Raw genomic sequence first — 23,916 nt, 5'->3', positions numbered from 1 at the left:
AGGAAACCATCAGCAAAACCAAAAGACAACCTAACAACTGGGAGAAGATATTTGCAAACCACATATCTGATAAAGGGTTAATATACACAATATATAAAGAACTCATACATCTCAACAACAAAAACACTAACAACCCAATTAAACAATAGGCAAAAGATCTGAACAGCCATTTCTTCAAAAAAGATATCAGATGGCCAACAGGCACATGAAAAGATGCTCAACATCATTAATTATCAGGGAAATGCAAATCAAAACTACAATGAACTATCACCTCACTCCCGTCAGAATGGCTATAATTAACAAAACAAGAAACAAGTGTTGGAGAGGATGTGGAAAGAAGGGAACCCTCATACACTGCTGGTGGGAGTACAAATTGGTGCAGCCATTATGGAAAACAGTACGGAAATTTCTCAAAAAAGTAAAAATAGATCTACCATATGATCCAGCTATTCCACTGTGGGATATTTATCCAAAGAACATGAAAATACAAATGCATAAAGATATATGCACCCCTATGTTCCTCACAGCATTATTCACAGTCGCCTAGACTTGGAAGCAACCTGGGTGCCCATCAAGGGACAAATGGATAAAGAAGATGTGGTGTATATACACAATGGAATAGTACTCAGCCATAAGAAACAATGAAATTCAGCCGTTTATGACAACATGGATGGACCTTAAGAGTATTATGCTAAGTGAAATAAGTCAGAGGGAGAAAGTCAAATACCATATGATCTCACTCATAAGTAGAAGATAAAAACAACAACAAACACATAGAGACAGAGATTGGACTGGTGCTTACCAGAGGGGATGTGGGGAGGGAGGAAGGCAAAAGGGATGGTGAGGCATATGTGTGTGGTGATGGATTGTAATTAGTCTTTGGGTGGTGAACATGTTGTAATCTACACAGAAATTGAAACATATAAAAATGTACACCTGAAATTTATATAATGTATAAACCACTGTTACCACCATAAAAAAAGAACAACAAAAAAAAAGAATCAATGGGAAAGAATGAAGGCAAAAAGATCTTTCAGTAGCCTGCTAAAATAGTCCACTTGAGAGAGAGGCAGAAAAATAAATGTCCAGAGCGTGTGTGTGTTATTAGGACCACAGGAAATTTATCATTACCTGGGCCAGATGGTATGCTCATGTCCTAAAAACCTAGTTTTCTATTGTAGCAAAAACAAATCATATGTGCCAATGAATAATCAATGTCTCTTACCCGGAAGGCAGGGAAATTGCATAAAATCAAAGACCCTAATAAAACAGGCACACAAAAATGTTATCAGAGTTGTGCTTTATAACCACCTGAAGTTATTATGGTTTTCCCTAAAAAAGCACCTTCATTGCACACTATGTCAATATCTGATAATTTTCATCCTTTCCCTTCCCAAAACAATTTTTCTACCCATTTTAACAGCTTCTGAGACCTTGACATTCATGCCCGGCTGTGTAAGACACAAGTACGGCTTTTCAGCTGAATAAACAAAGACAGACAATGAGGGCAATGTGGCAAATGAGTCTGCCCACTCAGATATTTTCCAAAGTAGGAGTTCATGCCCAGCTCCCTCAGTTGGAAAGCCCTGGGGAATAAACATTCCAGACATAGAACTGAACCAATATAAAGACATATTTCATCAGCGCTATCATTTCTGCTAATTGTTGAATGGCCAGTACACAAAACTTTGGTAAAATTATTAGGTCTAAGGGTTTAAAAATTAAAGAATGGGAATAGAGAAGGTAAGTCATTGGGGTATCATGTTGACAGCAGCAGACCCGACACATTAAAACAACTTTACTCACCCACAGAGAAGAGGAAAGCAATGAGCTTTCATCAGTGTTCTCTAGAAGTCAGCCTGTGAGTGCATATTAAAAGATATGTGGCTATAGTCAAAAACGGCTCTGCTCAAAATGAAAATTATTTGTATGGTAGGGTATATTCTAAAAGACTAATGATTTGTATAACTATATATCAGATGTGGGATGTCTTGGGTGATACAATGTTTGAAGCAGCTTCTCTGTCCATTTTTCTCAGTCAAAATGAGCAGTACATTCCTAACCAGGTCTGCTCAGACACCCAGGGTGCTAGTGAATGGGAGTACAGACTCTTAGTGACCAAGCAACCAATATCCTGGAATTTGAAAAGAACTTTTCATAATGAAAAGTTCCACTATCAATAGACCATTTGCTTGAGTTGTTTTCCTAGTTGCAACTGACCCTCTGCTGGAGACCAAAATTTCCCCTGTATTAGCCCTCAAGTCATTCCAACTAAAAATTAGGATAGGACAGAGGAGGGGGAAAGTACTTTACAATTCTAAGACATCAAAAGATAGAAGAAATTAGGTAATCAAAGAGAAGAATGTCCTTGTTATAAAAACAATGTGGGCTATAGACATTTAAAAAGAAACATAAATACTAAATTTCTTGAACTCAATAAATATTATGGAATAAGCATAGTTCAAAGGACAAATTCAGCACACGTCATTTGCAGTTTATATGACTATTGCCAAGTCATTTCTTTGAGTCAGTTTACTCACATGTAAAAATTAGATAATACTCTGTACTCAATTCTACCCAAACAATTCAAGGAGTCCTTATATTGCTAGTTTTCATCCTCATTTGGGCTATATGAAGTATTTAGCAATGTCAGAAACAACAATTTTCATTACTTCTCACAAAAAGTTATCAATAAAATCTTTAGATTTAGCTAAAATTAAAAAAAAATTTCCTCACTAATCATAAAGAAAGCATTTTGCTTACTCTATATTTGATGATATTAAGAAATTGTTCAATTTTTGTCTGTTTATTTAGGTATGATAGTATTGTGGCTACTCAAGAAAAATAGGAGAAGCCTTGTATTTTAGAAATACATTCTGAAATATTCATAGATGAAACGATATGATATCTGGGATTTATTTCAAAATAATACAGGAGAAAGGTAGATGGATGGAGGTATGGATAAGGCAGGATTGATCCAGATGGCGGTCCAGGTGGGTGATGGTATGAACGAGGTCATCACACTATTCTGTTAACTTTTGTATATTTTCAAAATTTTCCATAATAAAAAAAGTTTTTAAGTGTCTTTATGCTACTTTCACAGGCATATTTTCTTGGGTTTTTGTTTGTGATAGCAAAGTCATTTACTGATCTCCTGAATAAGAGGTCAGATTTCAAATACACATGGTAGGCAAAAGCTCTTCACTAAGATTAATTTGAATAAGGTAGGTTGGTTTAAATGCATTTTAACAAAATTTCCTGAATGTTTGGAAAATAGATGAGTTGCTATTCCAAAAACAATTTTAATAACTAACATTTATTGAATTCTTTCCCTGCGCTTTCCCTGTTTTAAGTGCTTTAGCAACACTATCTCATGACAGTGCTCGTGACTCTACGAAGTAGGCTGACAGGCTCAGAGAGGTAAGTGATGGAGCTGGGATTTGAATCCAGACAATATGACTTGAGAGCCTGCACTTTTTTTTTTTTTTTTGAGGAAGATTAGCCCTGAGCTAACTACTGCCAATCCTCCTCTTTTTGCTGAGGAAGACTGGCCCTGAGCTAACATCCATGCCCATCTTCCTCTACTTTATGCGTGGGACGCCTACCACAGCACGGCTTTTGCCAAGCGGAGCCATGTCCACACCCTGGATCCGAACTGGCAAACCCCGGACCACGGAGAAGCGGAACGTGTGCACTTAACTGCTGGGCCACCAGGCCAGCCCCAGAGCCTGCACTTTTAATCACCAATGATTGGATCCTTCGAGGCCTAACAATACTGGTTTGGGTAGTGTTGGAAAGAATTAAGAAAAGAGGAGAAGAAAACTACTTCAAGCGTGAAAATACATATGAATTGCCTTGTCAGGGGAAGCAGTATATATGGTGAGGGAAAAAAAAATGGAAAAAAATCAGGAGTTAGGTAGATTAACTATTGAATTGTAGCTATTTACCATTCATTATTACATGGCCTTGACTAAATAAGTGATATTTACCTCTTTTAGTAGAGCTTTAATATTCTCACCATAACAACAACAACAAAATGGTGATTATGTGAGGCAAAAGATTTAACTAACCTTACTGTGATAAACACTTTGCAATATATATGTGTATCAAATCATCACATTGTACTATCTTAAACTTACATAATGTTATATGTAAATTATATCTCGATAAAGCTAGGGAAAAAAATAACTGTCTCATCCTCAGTTTTCTCATCCATACTTTGAAGATTTAAGGTAAGGATGGAAAGTGAAAATGTATGTAAAGGAATCTAACACACAAGAATCCTAAAGCATTTGCATAAAGTCTGTCCCTCGGTCAGATGGTAAATGTCCCTGTCACTCACCACTCTACCGTCAGCTCCCAGCAGGGTGCCTGGCACACAGGAGGCACCTGGGTTTGTTCAGTCTAACACCAGATCCATTAAGAGGTCCAGCACCAATTGCTGGCTTCATTTGTCAAGTCTCTAATTTTAGTTGTCTAAGTCTGTGTGTTATACCAACAAACAAAATAGGTTTCAAATATTTGCTTAATAAGAGAAGATATAAAACTAATTCATGATCCCCTCCTACTATTACATTGTCTTACCATGTAAACCTTTTAATCCAAAATTAATGCTGAAAAAGATTTAGAGAGACAGTCAGTGGCCTCTAATTTCTTTTGCTGGGGATCATCTACTCTTTTAGGAGTACACTGCAGTTTCCAGACTAATCCTAAAACACAAACTTTACTATGTCACTTCCGGGCTTAGACTTCTTTGTTGCTTTTAGAATAAATTTCTGAGCACAACATACAAAGCACTTCCTAACTGAACAACTGCCAGTCATTCTAGCCTCAAATCTCACCCCCTGTTCCACACTCACATATTCTCGCCTCCCTACTTGAGCCACTAGGAGTTCAGTTCCCTAACAGGCCATGAATGTGCTTTCTTACCTCCACACATGCTGCTCTCTTCTCCTAGGGTGTTCTCCACCCCCCACCTCAAGATTCAGCTTAGAGAAAACTTCCTCCAGGAAGCCTTCTCTGACATCATCCTTCAGATCCCCCAGAAGTCTGGGGGGGAAGCCCCTCTTTGCTTTTGTAGTATGTGCATACCAGTACGACGGAACTTAGTCTGTAGTCTGATTTTCTGTTTCTTCCACTGTGTTCTCAAGGACAGAAACCATGTCTCTCCAGCATTTATTTAGCCCAGCACTAGGTACACAGCAGGTAATTAACAAAGATCTGATAAATGAATAAAAGAATGTTATTTTGTTAACATGGAAAGTCCAATGTAAACTTACTGACAAAAGCATACCCTTTTCCCCTACATAAAAATGAATGTAAAGTCTTAAGCTGAACTATCTTAGTGAAACACAGTTGAAGGCCAGTTTGAGCATGGGGAGACAAAAAAAATCAGGTGGAAAGAGGATCTGAAATCTTATCTGGTTAAAAAAAAATGAAGAAAAGGAAAGAAAGAAAATAAGAGGAAAATACCATTGCAGATTGGTTAAGCAATAAGGAAATAGAAAGTAATAGCTTCCTGACACTTGTTGCTTTAGTCCTGAAGACTACTTAATCACTGATTTTAAGTGCATTTCTAAATGAATGATCTATTATATGAGATTATCAACTAAAAGAAATACAGCAAAGAGAAATCCTTATTTTTTGGTAAATTTTTAAAAGGTCTGTTGTTAACAAGAAAAATCATATGCTAAGAGAAATAATTCTTTAAAACAGTAAGTTTAACATTTTTTTTTTTGCAACAAGTGTCTGGAGTCATTTGGAATTTTTCAACAGAAGTTTTATGCATAAGTTAAACAATGATTAATACACACAAAAGTACTTTATTATGTTGTGAGATTTTTGTAGCAACCCAATATATATATATTTTGTTGTTGTTGTTGAGGAAGATTGGCCCTGAGCTAATATCTGTGCCAATCTTCCTCGATTTTGTATGTGGGTCACCACCACGGCATGGCTTGATGAGTGGTGTGTAGGTTCATGCCCAAGATCCAAACCCGTGAACCCTGGGCTGCCAAAGTGGAGCATGCGAACTTGACCACTGCGCCACTGGGCCAGCCTCCCAATATCATCTTTGATATTGTCTCCACTTCTGACAACTTGTGTTTCATCTTTTACACTGGGTGAAATGGGCCTTAGTTTTTGGATATTTGCTATTTGCACTTAAATGCCATCCTAGCTAATGTATAAAATTACTTATCTGATCATAACAGATATCTAAGCCTTCTCTTCTGGAAACCAATCCACTGTACAGATCAATTAAGCTAATAAAAAAATGAAAATGAAATTAAAATGGACAGGCATAGTAGTATGTGAAGATATGCTTTGGTCTTTCAGATAAAGTGCATACTTCCTTCCACAAATCCAAAGAATCAAGAGGAAAACCAACAGATAGAAAAACAGTGACTACAAATCAGAAAAGTAAGTGAAGGCGGTAGGGGAAAAAAGATGCATTAAAACTAACAATGGTGGTTAGAAGGATATAACAAAGCACGGTAAACTCAATCTACGCTTAGCATGTAATTTTGCCATGATAGAAAGAGCATCAAAAATAAGAAGAGTTGGGTTTGAATGCCAACCAACTAGTACTTCCTAGCTATGTAACTATTGGGCAAACCACTTAACCTGATCTCAGACTCAGGTTCCCCGTAAAACACGGTAACACTACTAGTTCAGAACTGAAAGGATTAGGGGTAGTGAAGAATTAAGAGGATTCGAAGTAGTAAAAGTAAACAGGTATCCAAAATACAATAATAAAAAGGACAGCTAACATTCAGAAGGCCTACTTATGCTAGGCATTCTAGGTACTTCACATATGTTGTCATTTAATCCTTATAATAATCCTGTGAGGTAGATGCTATTATTACGCCCATTTTACAGATGAGGAGATTGAGGCACAGCCCAAGGTCACACAGCCAGTAAGTGGTAGAGAAAATGATTCACATCTAGGCAGTTTGGCTCCAGACATGAAGCCATCACTAATAATAATAATTCCTTAGTTAGCTTGAACAAAAGTTCTCTTTCAGCTGAACATAATTGTGCTTGTGTTCCCTCCAAAAAGCTAACCTCTAAAAGCTACAGAACTCTGAGCTACAGTACATGTCTGCTAGTCCACTGCCTTTCTACAAATCATTTCACAATTATGGGCCTTCATGCCCTCATTTCTTCAAAGTGAAATACTGCTGCCCTAGGTTATTACACTTTTTAAAACAGTGACAAAACAGCCTTTTCTTCCCAGAATAGATGCAATCTCAAGATATAGGTAGTTATACAAAAGGGGACCAAAAAAAGGTCTCATGTCAAGCAGGTATGATACTTTAGGGCATTTTTGTGGCTAGCAACCATGGTGGCAAGTCTGGGAAAGAATTCCAAATTGCCCTTTTCTGGTTATGCTTCTGGATAGGGAGAAGAGGTAACCGGAGATGAACAAGGCAGTTTCTGGCCTCATATTGTACGTGTTCTAGTTGGAAAGTATGATAGAGAGCTTTGAATCTGCTGTTCAAAACCAAAGGTCTTCCTGACCGTGTCATTCTCAGAGACAAATAATTTACTATTTAGAAGTATTCATTTATTCAATAAATATTTACTGAGATCCTATCACATGCTAGGAATTAATCTAGGAGCTAGGGATACAGTGGTTAAAAAAGGAGCAAGAGACAAAACCAAAAACAGCTGCCCTTGTGGAACTCATATTCTAGCGGTGGTAGGCAGGGAGAGTTTATGCCTCAATTCAGTTCAACTATTTATTGAATGCTTACTACATACTGAATACAATCCTAGGTAGAGGTTAGAGAGTATAAATATCAATGAGACATAACCTATAAGCTACGTAAGAACTCCTCGAGGGGATTCAGTTACTTAAACAAGTAATACTTAAAACAAGAATCCTTAAAAAGCAAGTAATCAAAAAATATGTACAGTAATATTAGAAAGTATAAAGTACAATAGTTTTGGATGCTGCATGGATGATATTTTTCAAGGCAAATAAGTCTGTCAGGTGAAAGGAAGGGATGCAGTAGACGTCTGTCATTCTTTTTGGCTGCCTAGTCTCAGTATAATTTTGTACTATTTCAGAATTCCTTCCTATTTGGGGAAATTCCCCATCTTTTAAGCCTTGCTATCCCACCACAAAAGTTCATAACGCCAGCACGGGCAAGTGATTTAGGCTCCAAGAGTCACATACACGCTCACCTGGCTTGAAATTAGAAACTAATGATTCAAGGGACTGAGCATGAGGCTCTTTCTCTGGGAGCAGAGAGGGCGATGGCCACAGTATGACAAGTGGCAGCAGTACTTGCATGGCATCCAGTACTCAGTGTTAGCAGTGTTGGTGGTGCAAACTATAGCATCTAATGCTTAGTGGTGGTGTCAGTGGCATATTCAGAGGACCTCTCTGTGACACGACTGGGCATTATCTCTAGCTCCATGTCCTGAATTTGGTTCCCCTGGGGATTCTGCAAACTCTTCAATATCCTTTTAATAGATTCCATTTCTGATTAAATCAACAAGCATTGGTTTCTGTTGCTTACAATTAAGACCTTTTTTAAAACTGAAGAGAAGGGTGTTCCAGGCAGAGGGAACAGCACAAACAAAGTAACCAGAGGCCAGTTAGCTTAGTGATTAAGAGAGGGGGCTCTGAGGCTAGACAGATCTGAATTTGAATCAAGGTTCTACATTTTACTAGCTATATGACCTTATTCAGTGTATTTAAAATCTCAAAGCCTCAATTCCTGCTTAGTAAAGTGGGGATAATAATACATATTTCTTCTTAGGTTCTTCTGAAAATTAAACAAGGTCATGATAATTCATTGAAAATTCTCAGTATCTGACACAGAATAAGACCTCCACAGATGACTGCTTTATTAATAATAATGATAATAATAAGCATGGTGTTTGGGGGGAGGGGAATATAAGGAAGTTGATTCTGCTCGAGATTAAAGCACAAGGAGACAGAGCCTAAAAAATGATTACAGAGACAGATTATGAGGCGTTTTAAGTCATATTAAGAAACTTGAGCATTATGGGCTGGAATCACGATGATTAAATAGGAGAATTATATTGAAGTATAAATATATTAAATTATTAACTAGGAGAATGAATTGACCAGGTTGTGCATTGCATGTGTATTCTCCTCAGCCATAGTTGTATAGTTTGAACTAACCACAGTACTTGTACACTTGCAGGATGTAATAATATATATTGTTGAGTCCTGATGTCATACAAACCGGAGCTAATTCTTTCTAATATATACAAATCCTCCAAAATTGTGCATATTATTGGTCAATATGGTTTACAACTGGATCAGAAGGGGCTGGGTTTATACTTGAAATAATAGTTTCCCCTTTGTTTGATCTGAGAGACAAGTAACCTTTGAGGGAGGACGGACGTTTATAAAGCGGGGATGGGGAATGCATCCTCAGGTGACGGGGAGAACTATGAATCACATTTGCAAGTCGGAGATTCTTCTATGACTTTTATATAATCAAACATCACCTGCTACTTTTTACAACATATTGTTTTGTCTCAGCATCTTGATCTAGAGTCCATATTAAGTGAAAGATGAAAGGTTTTATTGTGAAGTCAAGAACAATCAATACTACCATTTTGCAGTGGATGGCATTTCTTGCCAAATACTAATAAGCATCGCATTGTCTCTGTTAGCACCAATCCTCTGGCTGAGTAGACAATCTCATAGTTACTGTTCAGTTCTGCTTTGCATTTATCATGATTGTCTACCTGTTTACTGTCCTCTAATTTCCACCATTACCTCCTTTGCCCACCTCCAATCCACGACCATATCTACCTCTGAGAAATACTCTTTGATCTAATTTTGATTTTCACAGTAACTATTGAAATCAAACCTGAGTCACTGTGTAATTCAGAATGAGTTCTGAGAAGGACAATGTATGAGCTTGCTGGGGGAAGCTGGGGAAGGCAACAAAAACAGAACCCAAAATGTGCTCTGTAACCACTGAATGCTTTATTTCATTTTCTGCTATTCCCATCCACTTTGGCAATGCAGCACAGTTTAGTTAAAAGAAAAAAAACAGCACAGACTTTTTAAGTCCGGCAGAGCTAGATTTGAATTCTAGGTCAACACTCAAGAACCCTATTAGGTTGGTACTATTATACTCATGTTACAGACGATGGTAAAGCAGCCCAGGGAGATTATGTGACTTGAACTGTGCATGTGCATGTTATATTTGGCATGCTTTTAAAAATATCAATGTGCAACCAATATAAAAAGGAGTGGTCATGTCTTTCTATAGGCCCAGTCTTATTTTCATTTTACATGGTCATTTATGGCTAGGGTTTGATAGCTATAAAAGATCCCAGAGGAGTATACATCTGCCAGAACTAGACAACGGCTGTTTCACGGATCCCCTAGAGTCTTATCTTTGCATTTGCTTTTTGAAAACAGCTTCCATTTAGTCCAGTTCTGAGCAGTACCATTACTCTTGCATCTGGCAACATGGCATAGGATAATTCTGGCTTGAACTGAGCCACTGTGATGGGATAGGAGGTAGCCTTTTGCATCAAGCATATTGGTCCTACCCCATACCTTAGAACTACCTGCTAGAAAAGGTTGAATGTGACAATGTGCAAGTCTTCCTGATTACCAATGCATTACCATTCTACAGACTGTGCCAAGGAAGCTGTTAAATTTATTAATCTGAAATTGACAAAGTTCTCTCTGCTCTTTTTCAAACATTGAGAATAGGTAATAAAAACTATTAATAATAATGATGTTAATTTTGAGTGTTTACTATGTGCTGATTATAAGCACTTCTGAATTAAGTGTCTTACATGTATTAATTAATTTAACCCTCTCTCAATAACACTATGGTTCATTATTGCTTTGATTTAAAAGTTACAGCCTTTTCGTCACAAAATTCAGAGAATAGAGATCACTGTGTAAGATAGACATCAGTTTCCTGAAGGCCAGAGCCACTCTTTGGCATATTCTTTAGCACAGCACCTAGGCCTTTTTTGGCAATGTATGAGCTGGGCAGATGGGCACCTTGACTTCTTTCGTCACCGAATTGAAAATACTAAATGCCTGGCTTGGTTCCAGACTGCCCCGGGCTTTCAGGGGCCATTTGAACCCAAGAAAAATCACTCTTGTACTGGAACCCACAAGCAGAATAGTCAGCTGGTTTGCTTCTGCCAAGGAGCAGCAAGTCTCAAGTAAAGCATCGTACAGAGTCTGAGATCTCTCTTCAAAATCGATTTATGTTCTTTTTTGGTGATATGACACATAATTTAAATGTGGTGAATTTTTTCCCATCTTGTTCTGTCATACACTTGATTTCAGAAGAGTGCTAAATCCAACTCACACCTCTGTTTTCATAACAAATAAGTGATCTCATCTATTGCTATGGGAAATGGAGCAATATATGCAGTAATAAAATATTAAACTCAGTCATAAAAAGCTTTACGGTATAGTCTTTTCTGTAACTATTAGGAGGTAATTAATACAGTAACTTGAACATAGTCAGCACTCAGAGTTTGATCATTTAAATTACATACAGTAATAGAGCCAATAGTACTACTTTCAACTGCATTTGAAAAGTGTCCAATTTCACAATGTTAAAATATTTGAAATATATTACATTAAAGGGCAGTTGCAAAGCAATACATCCATACAGAATTATCTCAATGGTAGGGAGGGGGATAAAATAAATACTGATGTAAAAAAATTCAGTAGTTACCATTAAAATATTAACTTCATTATCTCTGGGTTCATTTTTTGGCTTTACACTTCTTTATATTTTCTAAAATGAACAAACATTATTTTTATAAAGATTATAAAGATTTTATAAAGATTAAGTAGAATCTCTTCTAAACAGATCAATCAAAAATAATATTAAAGATCCTTTGATTAAACATCGAAAGCATAACTTATTATGAGTTTAATATAAGATAAAGATTATTTTATTTTCTCAAGGTAGTATAGGAAGAAAAATAACACTGAAGGATCCCAAAACTTTGGAAAATACTATAATTGTCTATAAATTATACAGATGTTAACTACAAAATAGCATAAAAATATATTTTGCATAAAGAAGTCACATGTAAATGCATGTGTTTATGTCTTTCCTGTGTTTAATCAAAAGCTATCTTGTTCACATTACATTGTAAGCTAATATAAACCATGTAATTAGGAAAGAATATCAAAAAAGAGTTGGAATTCTATAAAGCCTTTGTGTTTGAGAAAAGCCCACCATAATTTATGTGTGTTACTTCTTAAAAACCTTGGGAGACTGGAAGCAACAAGCTTCATTTTATAGTTAGAGAAACTAAGTCACAGAGCCATTAAAAAAAAAGTGCTCAAGAACTCAAAAAGTGAATAGAAAGACTAGAATTTAGTTCTTCTGACTGCTACTCCACTGATCTGATTAGCTGGACCATTCAGCTCTGCCTTTGTGGACAAGTTGAAGCAACAAACTAACTTAAAAACTAAAACCAGTTGAACAGGATAGGTTTGCAGGCTACGTACCAACAATTCAGTATAATAATACCCAACAGCTAGATTGCTTTGTGTTTTTGGTACACTTTATAACTATTCATTAACCCACACAACATCAATGGATGGTGGGGCTATATTGTTAATGCAGTTCATATAGAAAGGATAAATCAAAACACACTGTAGGATTATAAAGAATATGAAGGCAAATGAGAAGTCTATGGCAGAAAAAGCCCAATGCCTTACTCTAATCAAGCCTCAATAAATAAATAAAACAGAATAAATATATTGGAATACCAAGCATCTCCTCTTATCCCCTATTATTTCCGTTAACCCTTCCCAAACTACCATTACATCCCTATAAATGATAGACAGGACTGAAGAGAAACTAAAAGCTACTCAGTTCATCCAATTTCCTTCTGAGACGGCAACATCTAAACTTTCTCTAGAATATTTAAGGAATTTCACCTTTAAAGACCATTTCCAAAATTCAAAGGACCTAGAGAATATGATGTTCTCTGTACAGTTAACAATGCTAACCTCTTCCTTTTCCTCATATATATTAAGTAAAAGCACTAGATATTTAAAAATAAATAAAGATCTAATAAGATCCCTGTAATAAGCCAGTTTCTAGGAAGCATGCAAGACTGAAACAAAAGTTCCTGAAATCAGTTATCTAAAGAGTCTAAAATTTACTAAATAAAGGTTAACATTCTCCAGCCAGGTTGAAAACATTCCTACTCCTTATCATTTTCCCTGGGACTAGTGAGAATACATTCCCTTTTCCAATTGAATAAATTTCCCTTTCCCTCAGCTCTTAGCTGTCTCCCTGGCAAGGACAGCAGATAGAACAGCTGTTATATTACCCGTATAAAAGCAATCACATCTGCCTAATTGCTAAACATATGGACAGACTGAAACCAAACTTTTGGGAGTCCTATGTCTTTAAAGAAAGAAAGAATCAAAGATCTTCTATCAGTAAAGGCTGTGACTGATGCCATGAATTCAAATTTTGCACAATTTAAATAAGATATACTTCAATAAGCTACTTTAATTAATTTTTAAGTGCATGCTTTAAATTCCCTAGACAGACTGAAATGGATAAAGAACCAGCTCTGTTTTCAGTCTCTTCTAAGATTTCAGTTAAACCTTCCCTAAAGGTACCAAATCTTAGACATGTCATCCTTACCCTATGTTTAAGATTTGTCAGGCCTCAGGAACAGTTTCCTTTCTTGGGTATTGTCTTCAGCAATCTCCTTCCTTCAGAACCACAACTCACTGAGACTAAGCAAATATCTTTGATGCCGATCAAAATGGCTGAGTCAGAGCAGAAATTATAGTTAAGTGGCCCTAGGTAATATCACCTGATTTGATCTCATACAAGTAAAGGCTTACCAAGCTTATCACAACTTTTTATTCATTTTCTCATTTTATTCACTTATTTTTATGACTGTAAAATTAAAATTGGATATATTCATTGGAAAATTCAGAAAAACACAGAGAAGGTAACTAAAATGACCCATAATCCCATTACTTAGCTTTAGTCATTTAACATTTTGGTAGATTTCTCTCCTCCTCTGTATATTGCTACTAAATGCAATATAAGCATTTTAATGGCTGCATAATAGAGATTACCATAATTTCTTTATCACAGAATTTTAGAGTAGAAGAATTCCCATTTCAAAAATCTTTACTTAAAGAACAAACCCGGTATATAAACCAGATGAGAGTGGAGCTGAGTAAAGTGTGGGTGGTGATATGGGGATGAGGGTTGGGGGTGGAGGGCCCAGAAGTAGACCGACTTGACCTCCAACGACCCCATTCTGGGCCCTAAACACATCTGAGGGACCCTAGATCCCCAAATAATACAGTTTGAAAACCCACAAATCTGGTCTAACTCTCTGATTTTACAGATAAAATCATTTGCCTAAGATTACAGAACTGGTAAAAGAGCTGAGAAAGAACTTAGGGTCCTATGTCTCACAGACAAGTGCTCAGCTTTTCCAACTTAGTACTCTTTCTACAAAAGTCATCAGATGTTCATTTGTCTATTGCTGTTCTTCCTTTAAGAAAAATAGAACGGATAAAGTTAGGCAACAAAACAAAAGAATAATTAATGTAATTTGCTGGATCTCAAAGAACACCACTTACCCTAAGTAGGTTCTCATGCTATTCCTATGAGTAAAGGGGGAAAGAAGGTAAGAGTTCATTGTTAAACTAAGGAAAAAGGTCACGAGATTAGATTAGTTTCTTGAGAATACATCGCATGTCTAGTGTAGCTATGAACCATCCCTTCTTCCTCACTCATTCAATCATCAAACATTTACTGAGACTCTACTTGGGGCTGGAACTGGGGATACAATTGTGAACAAACAAACAGAAGTCTCTGCCCCCATGGACTATATAAAAACCTGACAGGTTTGGGGCTGGCCCCATGGCTGAGTAGTTAAGTTCGCGCACTCCACTTTGGCAGCCCAGGGTTTCTCTGGTTTGGATCCTGGGGGCGGACATGGCACTGCTCGTCAGGCCATGCTGAGGCGGCATCCCACATGCCACAACTAGAAGGACCCATAACTAAATAATATACAACTATGTACTGGCGGGATTTGGGGAGAAAAAGCAGGGGAAAAAACCCCTGATAGGTAAGAGCAAGCTACTTTACATTTCTGAATCTCAGTATTTGCCGTCCATAAAGCAAGGATAATAATATTTAACTACTACATTGTTTAAGAATTAAATAACATGATTTTGCGTGTAAAAAAAAATCCTGGTAAGAAAGTAGACATATTATATGTACTCAATTAACATTAATTACTTTTCCTGCCAAAGTGTTAAATATCAGATTGGAAATGAGAGGTGGGAGAGTACCACATCTCTTTGCTACTAACACACTGATTTGAGGCAATACAACTGACATGGTAGGTTTAGATAATTCCAGATTCTTACACTAGGAAAGAAGTACTTAATATTTCAATCTGAAGAAATGAAATCTACATGAACCCTCCCAATCAAGTTCTGTAGTTCATCTTGTTATCTCCATCACCATTTACTTTCAATTACTACTGGGCTCTTTCAATAACATTCAGCCCCATTTGGCACCTAGAAAAAAACATAAAGTAAGCAACCCTCTTCTCCAAATACTATTTTCCAGCCTGTAAAGATGGGCAGCCAAGCCAGTCAAAGGTTTACATTCAATAAAATAAACTTAGAAGACAACAGTTTGAAATATAAAATATCAAATGTGAACCTACTGAAAACCTGTAAAGATTTTGTCAAAATTCACCTATAAAAGTTTCAGCAGAGGACAGAAGCTAAATAAGCCTTTATTCACTCATCTAATATGCAGAAATCAACACAATATGGACGTGAAAGTCTTGGAGATTCTAAGAGCACCTTGAAACCATAACGCACGGCACACTTGTTAATTATTAGAAGCACTCTGTTCACTATTAACTTTAATTAAATTTCTACAAGGGAAATTGTCATTCAAAAGATCTGACATTTGTTTCTCGACCAAATTAAACATTTTATATTGGTATGCAGCCCAAATCCACCTACCTAAAAAAACAGCTCATATTATTCATAAATAGAAAAAGAAGTTTGCTACTTATTCAAAGTACTTGATTTTTTAGGAGGCAGATAACTTCCGTTGTGACAGTTTTTTCTGTATTGTTCCTTAGGAGAAGAAAAAAAGGAAAAAGCTGGGCAATAAAGAAGACGCCAGAGCAAAAAGAAAATCTCTCTCATTTTTTTCAAAAAGAAAGAATTAATAACATGCCCTGAATATTGTATAAATTCTGACATTTTCTTATCAAGTGGGCTTACCGGTCTAAATTAAATAGACTAAGAACAAATTCATAGGAAAAAAGTCAAAGTTGCAGAGAAAGACAGGTTTTGTTCTGAGTGCAAAGTGTTCAACCCTGTGCGCCCTGTTACCAGGACATCTTCAAGGACCTTTTGTTCCTCCAGAAAGACTTCTTGGAAGAATTGGGCTTTGAGGAGGCACTGAAGGAGGACAAAGTGGTAAATTGTTAAATAGAGAGGATAATTTGGTGCCTTAAAGAACATGAAAGAATGGATGGGGCTAAGAATAAGAGACACGAGCGAGGAACATATAGAGGAGTTGAAAGTGAAAAAATGAGCAAGAAGGACAGAGGAAAGATTTTTCTTTAATGGAGAAAGATTTCTTCTGACAGTAATAATTATCTGTGCAAGAGCAGCATTACCAGAGGAATTTTTTTGACACAAATTTATCACATGTACTTAGATACATCTAAAAAGATAATTATTTTGAGTAAACCTTTACATATGTGATCCAAACACATATGTATCCAGACATAATCTTTATCTTTTTCACCACAATTTTTAAAAATCTCCCTTCAAAGTTGCCAGTGCAGTTAGGGTAGTTGTTCCTAGTGAAAAACAGATAAACCAAAATGCATACTTGAAAAAGACTAAGCGACCACAGAAGAGGTACCTGTAACATAACCTCAACATTAGTACACTTTTATATCACATGTAAAGAAAACAAACAAAAATCAAGATCAAGGCAAAAAAGCATGAATTAAAGCATTTCTAACTAAAAATATCATCTAATGCTGTCTTTCAGCTAAACAAGATTTTTATTTCTATTCTCTTCTGATCTATTAAGTGCCCCAAAGCAGTAATCTCTCTACCCATAATTTACCCGTCAGGAAAAACAGCACTGTGATACTTTTCTTCCATTCTTTTTATAAGGTGCCAGGACGTCTGGAAGTTAATATATACATGCTTAGAAATGCTGAGATAAAAAGTAATGCACATTTTAATTTTATGGGTCTTTAAAAAAAATCAAGATAAAAAGACCTAGTCAGATTATTTCAATGTGTAAATTTTCAACCAGCCACAAGGCTTCCTAGGACATAATTCAGCAGACTTTAACGTTCTGGAGTTTAACTATGCTGTTCCATAAACTAATCAGACTAAGCAATTTCTACTGAAAGCTAGGCACTTAGGGCAGGAATAAGATACAATGAATATGAGAAGTCCCTGGGCCAGGCCGTAAAAAGAGTGGATAAATTTCTCTATCACAGACTATATGAGAACCTAATCAAAGGAGGAATTAGAGCTATAATTTAAAATCACAGTTGCAAAACAGAGCATTTGAGGAGGTGAAAGAACAGTGCACAACGGACTGAAGGGAGTAAATGTCAAAGGACAGCAGAAATTTTTTCAGATCAGTATCCAAGGACCAACATTTTTAGCAAAATGGTTTCCTTTTCTTCTCTTCTCCATAACTATTTCTTTAAAAGCCAATAATAAAATTCTGAAATGAGAACGACTAGGTTTGAATCCAGGCTCTGCCATAGCTAGGCTTCTCTGAGCTTCAGTTTCCTTATCTATAAAATGAGGATAATAATAGCACCTAACTTGATTACACCTGTGTGAGGATGAAATTAATATATGTAAGGCACTTAGAACAGTGCTTGGAACATAGTGAGTACTATATGTGTTTGCAATTACTATTACAGTGGTCCACAGTCCTTCAGTCTTGATGCTAAATACCAGAAGATGCAAAAACCAAAATTTTTTCTCTAACTCATTTGGCGGCAAAACCTGACCTGAACAAATGCAAGGCTATTTATAGTCTTTATCTTACTCAGTGTGAATATATGTACGTGCTTTTTTTTTTTTTGGAGGAAGATTAGCCCTGTGCTAACATCTGCTGCCAATCCTCCTCTTTTTGCTGAGGACGACTGGCCCTGAGCTAACATCCGTGCCCATCTTCCTCTATTTTATATGTGGGATGCCTGCCACAGCATGGCTTGACAAGCAGTGTGTAGGTCCACACCCAGGATCCGAACCTGCAAACCTCGGGCCGCCAAAGTGGAATGTGTGAACTTAACCACAGCACCACAGGAGCAGGCCCCTGTACATGCATTTTGATGCAGATATTTGCATGTGTTTGATTACAGGATGCTGGCCCAGACTTCACTGGAGTGTATTTATTAACCTCCTAAAATCTGAAAAATTCTAAATTCTGAAATACATCCAGCCCCATAGGTTTTGCATAAAAGATTGTGAACCTACGTTACCTTCGGAGCCTGAACAACCTCTATTTCCTGAAAATGCATGGTATCTTCTTAAATAACTACAAACAAATAAGACTCTGAACCCAGCAGTAGAGAATTTCAGGATGAAGAACATATTTCCCAGTACCATTAGGAGGGTCCTGCATTCCCAGAATGTTCCTTTCAAATCAAATTCATTCATAATATTTTATTTATAAGTCATAGTAGTCAGAGTTTTCAAACTCTAAATCCTAGGGCTTGCTTAAACAAAGCCTATTCTCTTAACTTAGATCACAAATAAACGATTAAAGGTCTTTGGGGGGCATTAATGCGCCCTGAATCATGCACACCAGATCATCATCATCATTGTCGAACTTTAGAGCTGGAAGAGACCCTTGAGAACTAATCTAAACTCTTATTCCTTCCCTTCCAAACTGTTTCAACATCCATAAATTTACTCTCCCCATGAGGTAAGACCAACCTGTCCTAACTTGTCTTTCGACTCTGTCTATAGGAACACCCTGAAGGTGAATGTGAATAAACTGGGTGGGGTACACTGACAGACTTGGGATCTCAAAGGACAACTTGAATCTAGCAGAATAAATATTACAGGTTTAGCAAATGTCTCAGCTTATACTTCAGAATATAACAAGAATTTCCAAGTCCAGAATGAAGGAAGACTCATCTAGCATATTTTGGGGCGGGGGGGAAGACTTGGTTATCTTAATGGACGCAATGAGTCAACAACATAATGTGGCTGCCAAAAGAGCTCTGTGATTAGGAACTAACTGGCATCCAGAAAGAATGAGGTAACTGCCCTCCCTACTACGAGCTAGTTAAAGCTCATCTAGTGTGTCACATGCAGCTCTGTGCTCCACACTTTGGGAGAGACATGGAAAGACTGAACAAGTCCAGAAGAGTCGTGACCAGGATAGTGAGGGAATCTGAAACCATGTCACATAAAGAACAGTTGAGGGAGCTGGAGAGGGAATATGATCACTGTCTCCAAATCCCTAAAGAACTGTCACGGCACAGAGAGAGCAGACGTGTTCTGCAGGGCCACAAAGGGCAGAACCAGAAATGGTGTTAACCACAGGGAGAAATACTTCAGCTAAGTCTGTGGAAGCATTTCTTAAAACGTAGAGCCATGTTACCTATCTAGCCTTAAAGGTCCACAATTTTAAAAATTGAACATTTGTCATCACCTCAGTCTCTTACTGCTGATACCTATTATCCTCTAGCATCACAGCCTCTCCCTTCACCCTTCTTAAAATGTCCTACCCAGCCAACCAATCAGCCAAATGTTTGCCAGGTCTGTGGGAGGAAAGCGCCTGCTTGCTGGGCAATTAGTTTCAGTTTGCAGATCAGTGTCCCTGTAAACAAAAGAGGGTCCTAATTGAGGGGCAGGCAAGGGCTCTCAGCTAGACCTCCATGAAAGAAATTTTTATTAATTCAAAGAGCAGCTAGAAGACCTGTCCAATCACATAATATATTATCAATGGCACTCAGTCCTTACAGGAACATTACAATAAAACATCCTGTACAACCATCTTCCCCAATGCCAGGGAATCCAACTTGCAAGCCAAATTAGGTCTCTCCAATTCGGTTGGAATTCTTCCTTTCGTCAAAGAGATGTGTTTACTTTTCGAAGCAGACTAGAACCCATGCTCAGATAAAAAGGCTGTACTTGATTATATCATATAAAGCTAAAATTGCCTCTCAATAGGCCCACAAAGTCAGTTCGGCTGCTGAGAACTAGACATGGGCAATCTATAGTGAATTCACAGAAAAGTCCAAATTATAGAAAATTTAAAACACAGGAGAGTTACCGAAGTTGGACATCCTTCTAAATCTTCTGTCACCCAGAGATCATCATAGACATAGGTGTATGTTAGTCCATGGAAGTCACTTAAAGCCTCGAACAGTTCAAATGGCAAATATTAATCAATCCAGCTTTACTTCACTCAAAATTTGGATTCTGCGACACTCCAGCCAAAGTATTAGAGAATATAATCTATACATGATGGACTGAACAAGAACCCATTCTTCTGTGTGCTTTTTAAACTGAAGCCCGGAAGCAATCTAACTGTCCATAAATAGGGACCGGTTAAATAAATTATGAAATATTCTTCCAATGGAAAATGCAACTGTTAAAGAATACGGTAGACCTTTGGTACTGACATGAAAAAAAAAGTCCATGAGACATAGTTAAGTGAATACAGCAAGTTGTAAAACAATATGTATAGAACGATTTCATTGAGTTTTCAAAAACGATTTCTTTCAACCTTGTGTGTATGTGCATATATGCCCAGAAAAACGTCTGAAAAAAGATCAGACTGTTAACAGCAGTAACCTCTAGGGACTGGCTGGAACTAGCGGGCAGTAAAAGAGTGACTTTCACTTTTTCCTTTGTAGACTTCTGGTTGTTTGTATTTTTTTTTTTTTACAAGTAAAGGTTACCTTAGTGATTTAAAAATAACAACACAAAAATAACAAAAGTAACATAACATCAATTACCCAGACATTTATCATATACTAACCATTCAAAATAAGTGATCTTGCTACTTAAATGCTACCACGTGCTTCAAACTCGGAAAATCTAATTCATCCTTCTTCTATTATAGTTTCCTAAAAAAAACAGAAATCAGCACAAGGCTAGGCTTCTCAGATGCTTTCTATCCCACACAAAAAGCCTAGTCATAAGGATAACTAACACATACATGGTGCTTACTCTGCACCAGGAACTGTTCTAAACACTATACATGTATTAGCTTATTTAATCTTCATAGCAACCCTATGAGGCAAGTACTATTATCATCTTCATTTCACAGTTGAAGAGAGGTTAAGTGACCTGCCCAAGATTGCACAGTTAATAAGGGGCAGAGCTAGGATTCAAACCTAAGAAGGGACTCCTGAGTCTACACTCTCAACCAATAGGCTTCCTGTCTCTCAATAAGAAGTCAATCTCTCTATACAAAGGTCAAAAAAGTTTACAGTCAAAATTCAGCTCGTTAATACACTCCTTGAAGCTGGAAGAGATACAAACTTAGCTCTTTATGGGTGAATAATCTGCATTCCTACTTATGTCAACGCCAGGCTCCAACCCAAGATTCAAGACTGTATTAAGACTCATCATCACGTGGGATAACACTCTACAAATTCAATTATACTCCAAAGTCCATACCTGCCTCCATAGGAAATCACTGAACCTAAGAATTAGGTCAGAGATCCGTTAACGTAAGTACAGCCAGATAAATGGTTTGAACAAATCTCCACCCCCACTCAAAGCAAAGGAATTCAGAAACTCTTGTCTACCGTCTTGATGAGGTAGGTTTTATTTGTTTAGCTCAGGCCCACTCTAGATGGAAACGGGGAAAGAACAGGAGTTGCCTCTAACTTGGCTTGAAGACGTCAATCAGCAGGAAAGACCAGCCTTGTTTTCTATGTGGACTCAAACAGAAACTGGCATTTATCAGTATTAGAAAAATTGAGCGTTCTAGCTTAAGGGAGAAAAAAAAAACAGACATCCCTGCTTAAATTGTGTATTTGTCCAAACACATTGACCTTGTAATTGAGGAAGGAAAAAAAAATGGTCCAAGGAGGGGATTTAACCTAATTTATAAACGTGCTCAACCTAGATACACACCTGTCCCAAATGACCTACTGAATCCACTGATTTGCAGGCAAAACATGGATTACAACGTCTTGCCTTTTCTTTTTTGCCTTAAATGATCTGTACTACTGCCTGTACACAAAATCCTCTCAATCTCTCTTCCACCTGTCACACGCACATCTGATATTTATATATACAAGGAGAAATGAACAAGGAAATTGGAGCTTTGGGAGGAATCCCTTGTACTCAGCTTTGGACCCATCGGAGGAGGTATTGTGCTGGCTCTCAAACTTCCCCAAATAACCCAGACGGAGAGGCAGGGCGAGCGAACCGAACCCAAAAGTTTGCGCCCATTCCGGGGCTCCGACAAAGGCCAGAAAGCGCTGTCTGGCAGGGAGGGGAGATGCCTTCGGCACGGCAGCCGCCCCCTCCCGAGGAAGCCCAGCCCAGGGGGGGACAAAGGACTTCCCAGATGCGTGGGGGGCGCGAGGGCAGCCTAGCCGGAGCTTGGACCTCCCCTCGGGAGTCGAAATCTGGGTAGCCTTTGGGGCAAGAAATGATCCCTTCCAGCCAGGTGCCCGACCCTAGGGCCGGGGGCCGGGGAAAGGATGCGCAGCCGCTGGGGAGGGTCCTGCGGGCGAGGCGGCGCCGGGACTTACCTGGGGGAGGCGAGGAGGGGGCCTCGGTGACAGGTGGGGCGGGCGGGACGCTGGCGCGGCGGCCGGGGGGAAGGCGGGTCGGGGTCAGCGGAGGGCTGGGCGCCAGATCGGTGGTCGCTACCGGGGTGGTCGGCGCCGGGCCAGTGGTCGTTGAGAGGGTGGTCGGCGCGGGTCTGGTCGGCGCCCGAGGGGTAGTCGGAAGGCGTTCCACCGCCGGAGGAGTGGTCGGCGCCGGGCCAGCGGTCGTCCAGAGGGTGGTCGGCGCGGGTCCGGCCGTGGCCCGAGGAGGGGTGGTCTCCGGGGACGGGGCTGAAGAGGACGCAGCCAGGGGTCGATGGACGGTGGCGCGCGGGGGTCCGGTCCTCGGGGCCGGCGTCGTGGGAGCCGTCGCCTTAGAGAAAGGGTGACTGGGCTCGCCCCCCAGCCCCGGGCCCGGCGACGCGTCCACCTGCCCCGCGGCCCCGCCGCCACCGGTGACATTCCCCGCCGAGGCTGCTGAGGCGGCGGCGGCGGCGGCGGCGCAGCACAACAGGGCGAGGCCGCCCAGGCTCGGCAGGCTCCTCATGGCGCGCTCGGCTCCGCCATTCATTCATTCAGGCAGTCGGTCGGTCAGTCATCTTCTCCTCCCTGCCCTCGGACCAGGGAAGCCGCCACAGCCGCCGCCACCACCGGGCGCACCATCCCCACCTCCCTCTGACAGGCGGCCGGCCCCGCGGGCGGGCCCCAGCGCGGAGTGAGCGACCGGGCCGTGCGCGGCAGCCCGCCCTCCCCGATTGGCAGCCTCGGCCGGCCAATAGGAGGCCACGCTAGCCCACGTGACCCACCCACTTCCCGGCCTCTTTGTAGCCCCAAGGACCAATCAGAGGGCGCCGAGGGGAGGAGGCGGTGCTAAGGCTGGAGGAGGGTGGTGCTATCTCCTCTCCTGCCGGTCCGGCTCGCAGAAGTCCCGGCTTTGTCTGCCGGAGGATCGGGGCGCGGGCCTCGGGCATCGGGCGCCACGGAGCAGACAAAGGACGCACCCCGCGCGGCAGAGGCCGGGCCAAGTCCTCTGCTCCATTGGGCGGCGAGCGCGACCCGGGGCGGGGAGTCCTCTCTTTGGAGTTTCCCCGCCCTCTTGAACAATGGGGC

At 39.4% G+C, this 23,916-nt stretch overlaps 1 protein-coding gene across 1 annotated transcript in view; it reads right to left on the bottom strand.

Moving 5' to 3' along the window:
* The window catches only part of MEGF9 (multiple EGF like domains 9), an 81,830-nt gene extending 58,271 nt beyond the window's left edge, over positions 1-23,559 (bottom strand). Inside the window, exon 1 of the mRNA XM_044778938.2 lies at positions 22,789-23,559. Within this exon, the coding sequence (XP_044634873.1) occupies positions 22,789-23,377 (589 nt within the window). The 5' untranslated portion in view covers positions 23,378-23,559. The remainder of the gene's footprint in view (positions 1-22,788) is intronic.
* Positions 23,560-23,916: the final 357 nt, after the last annotated feature.

This window comes from Equus asinus, chromosome 10 (genome assembly GCF_041296235.1).
Source record: "Equus asinus isolate D_3611 breed Donkey chromosome 10, EquAss-T2T_v2, whole genome shotgun sequence".
NCBI lineage: Eukaryota > Metazoa > Chordata > Mammalia > Perissodactyla > Equidae > Equus > Equus asinus.
This window is presented reverse-complemented; position numbering and strand designations above follow the sequence as displayed.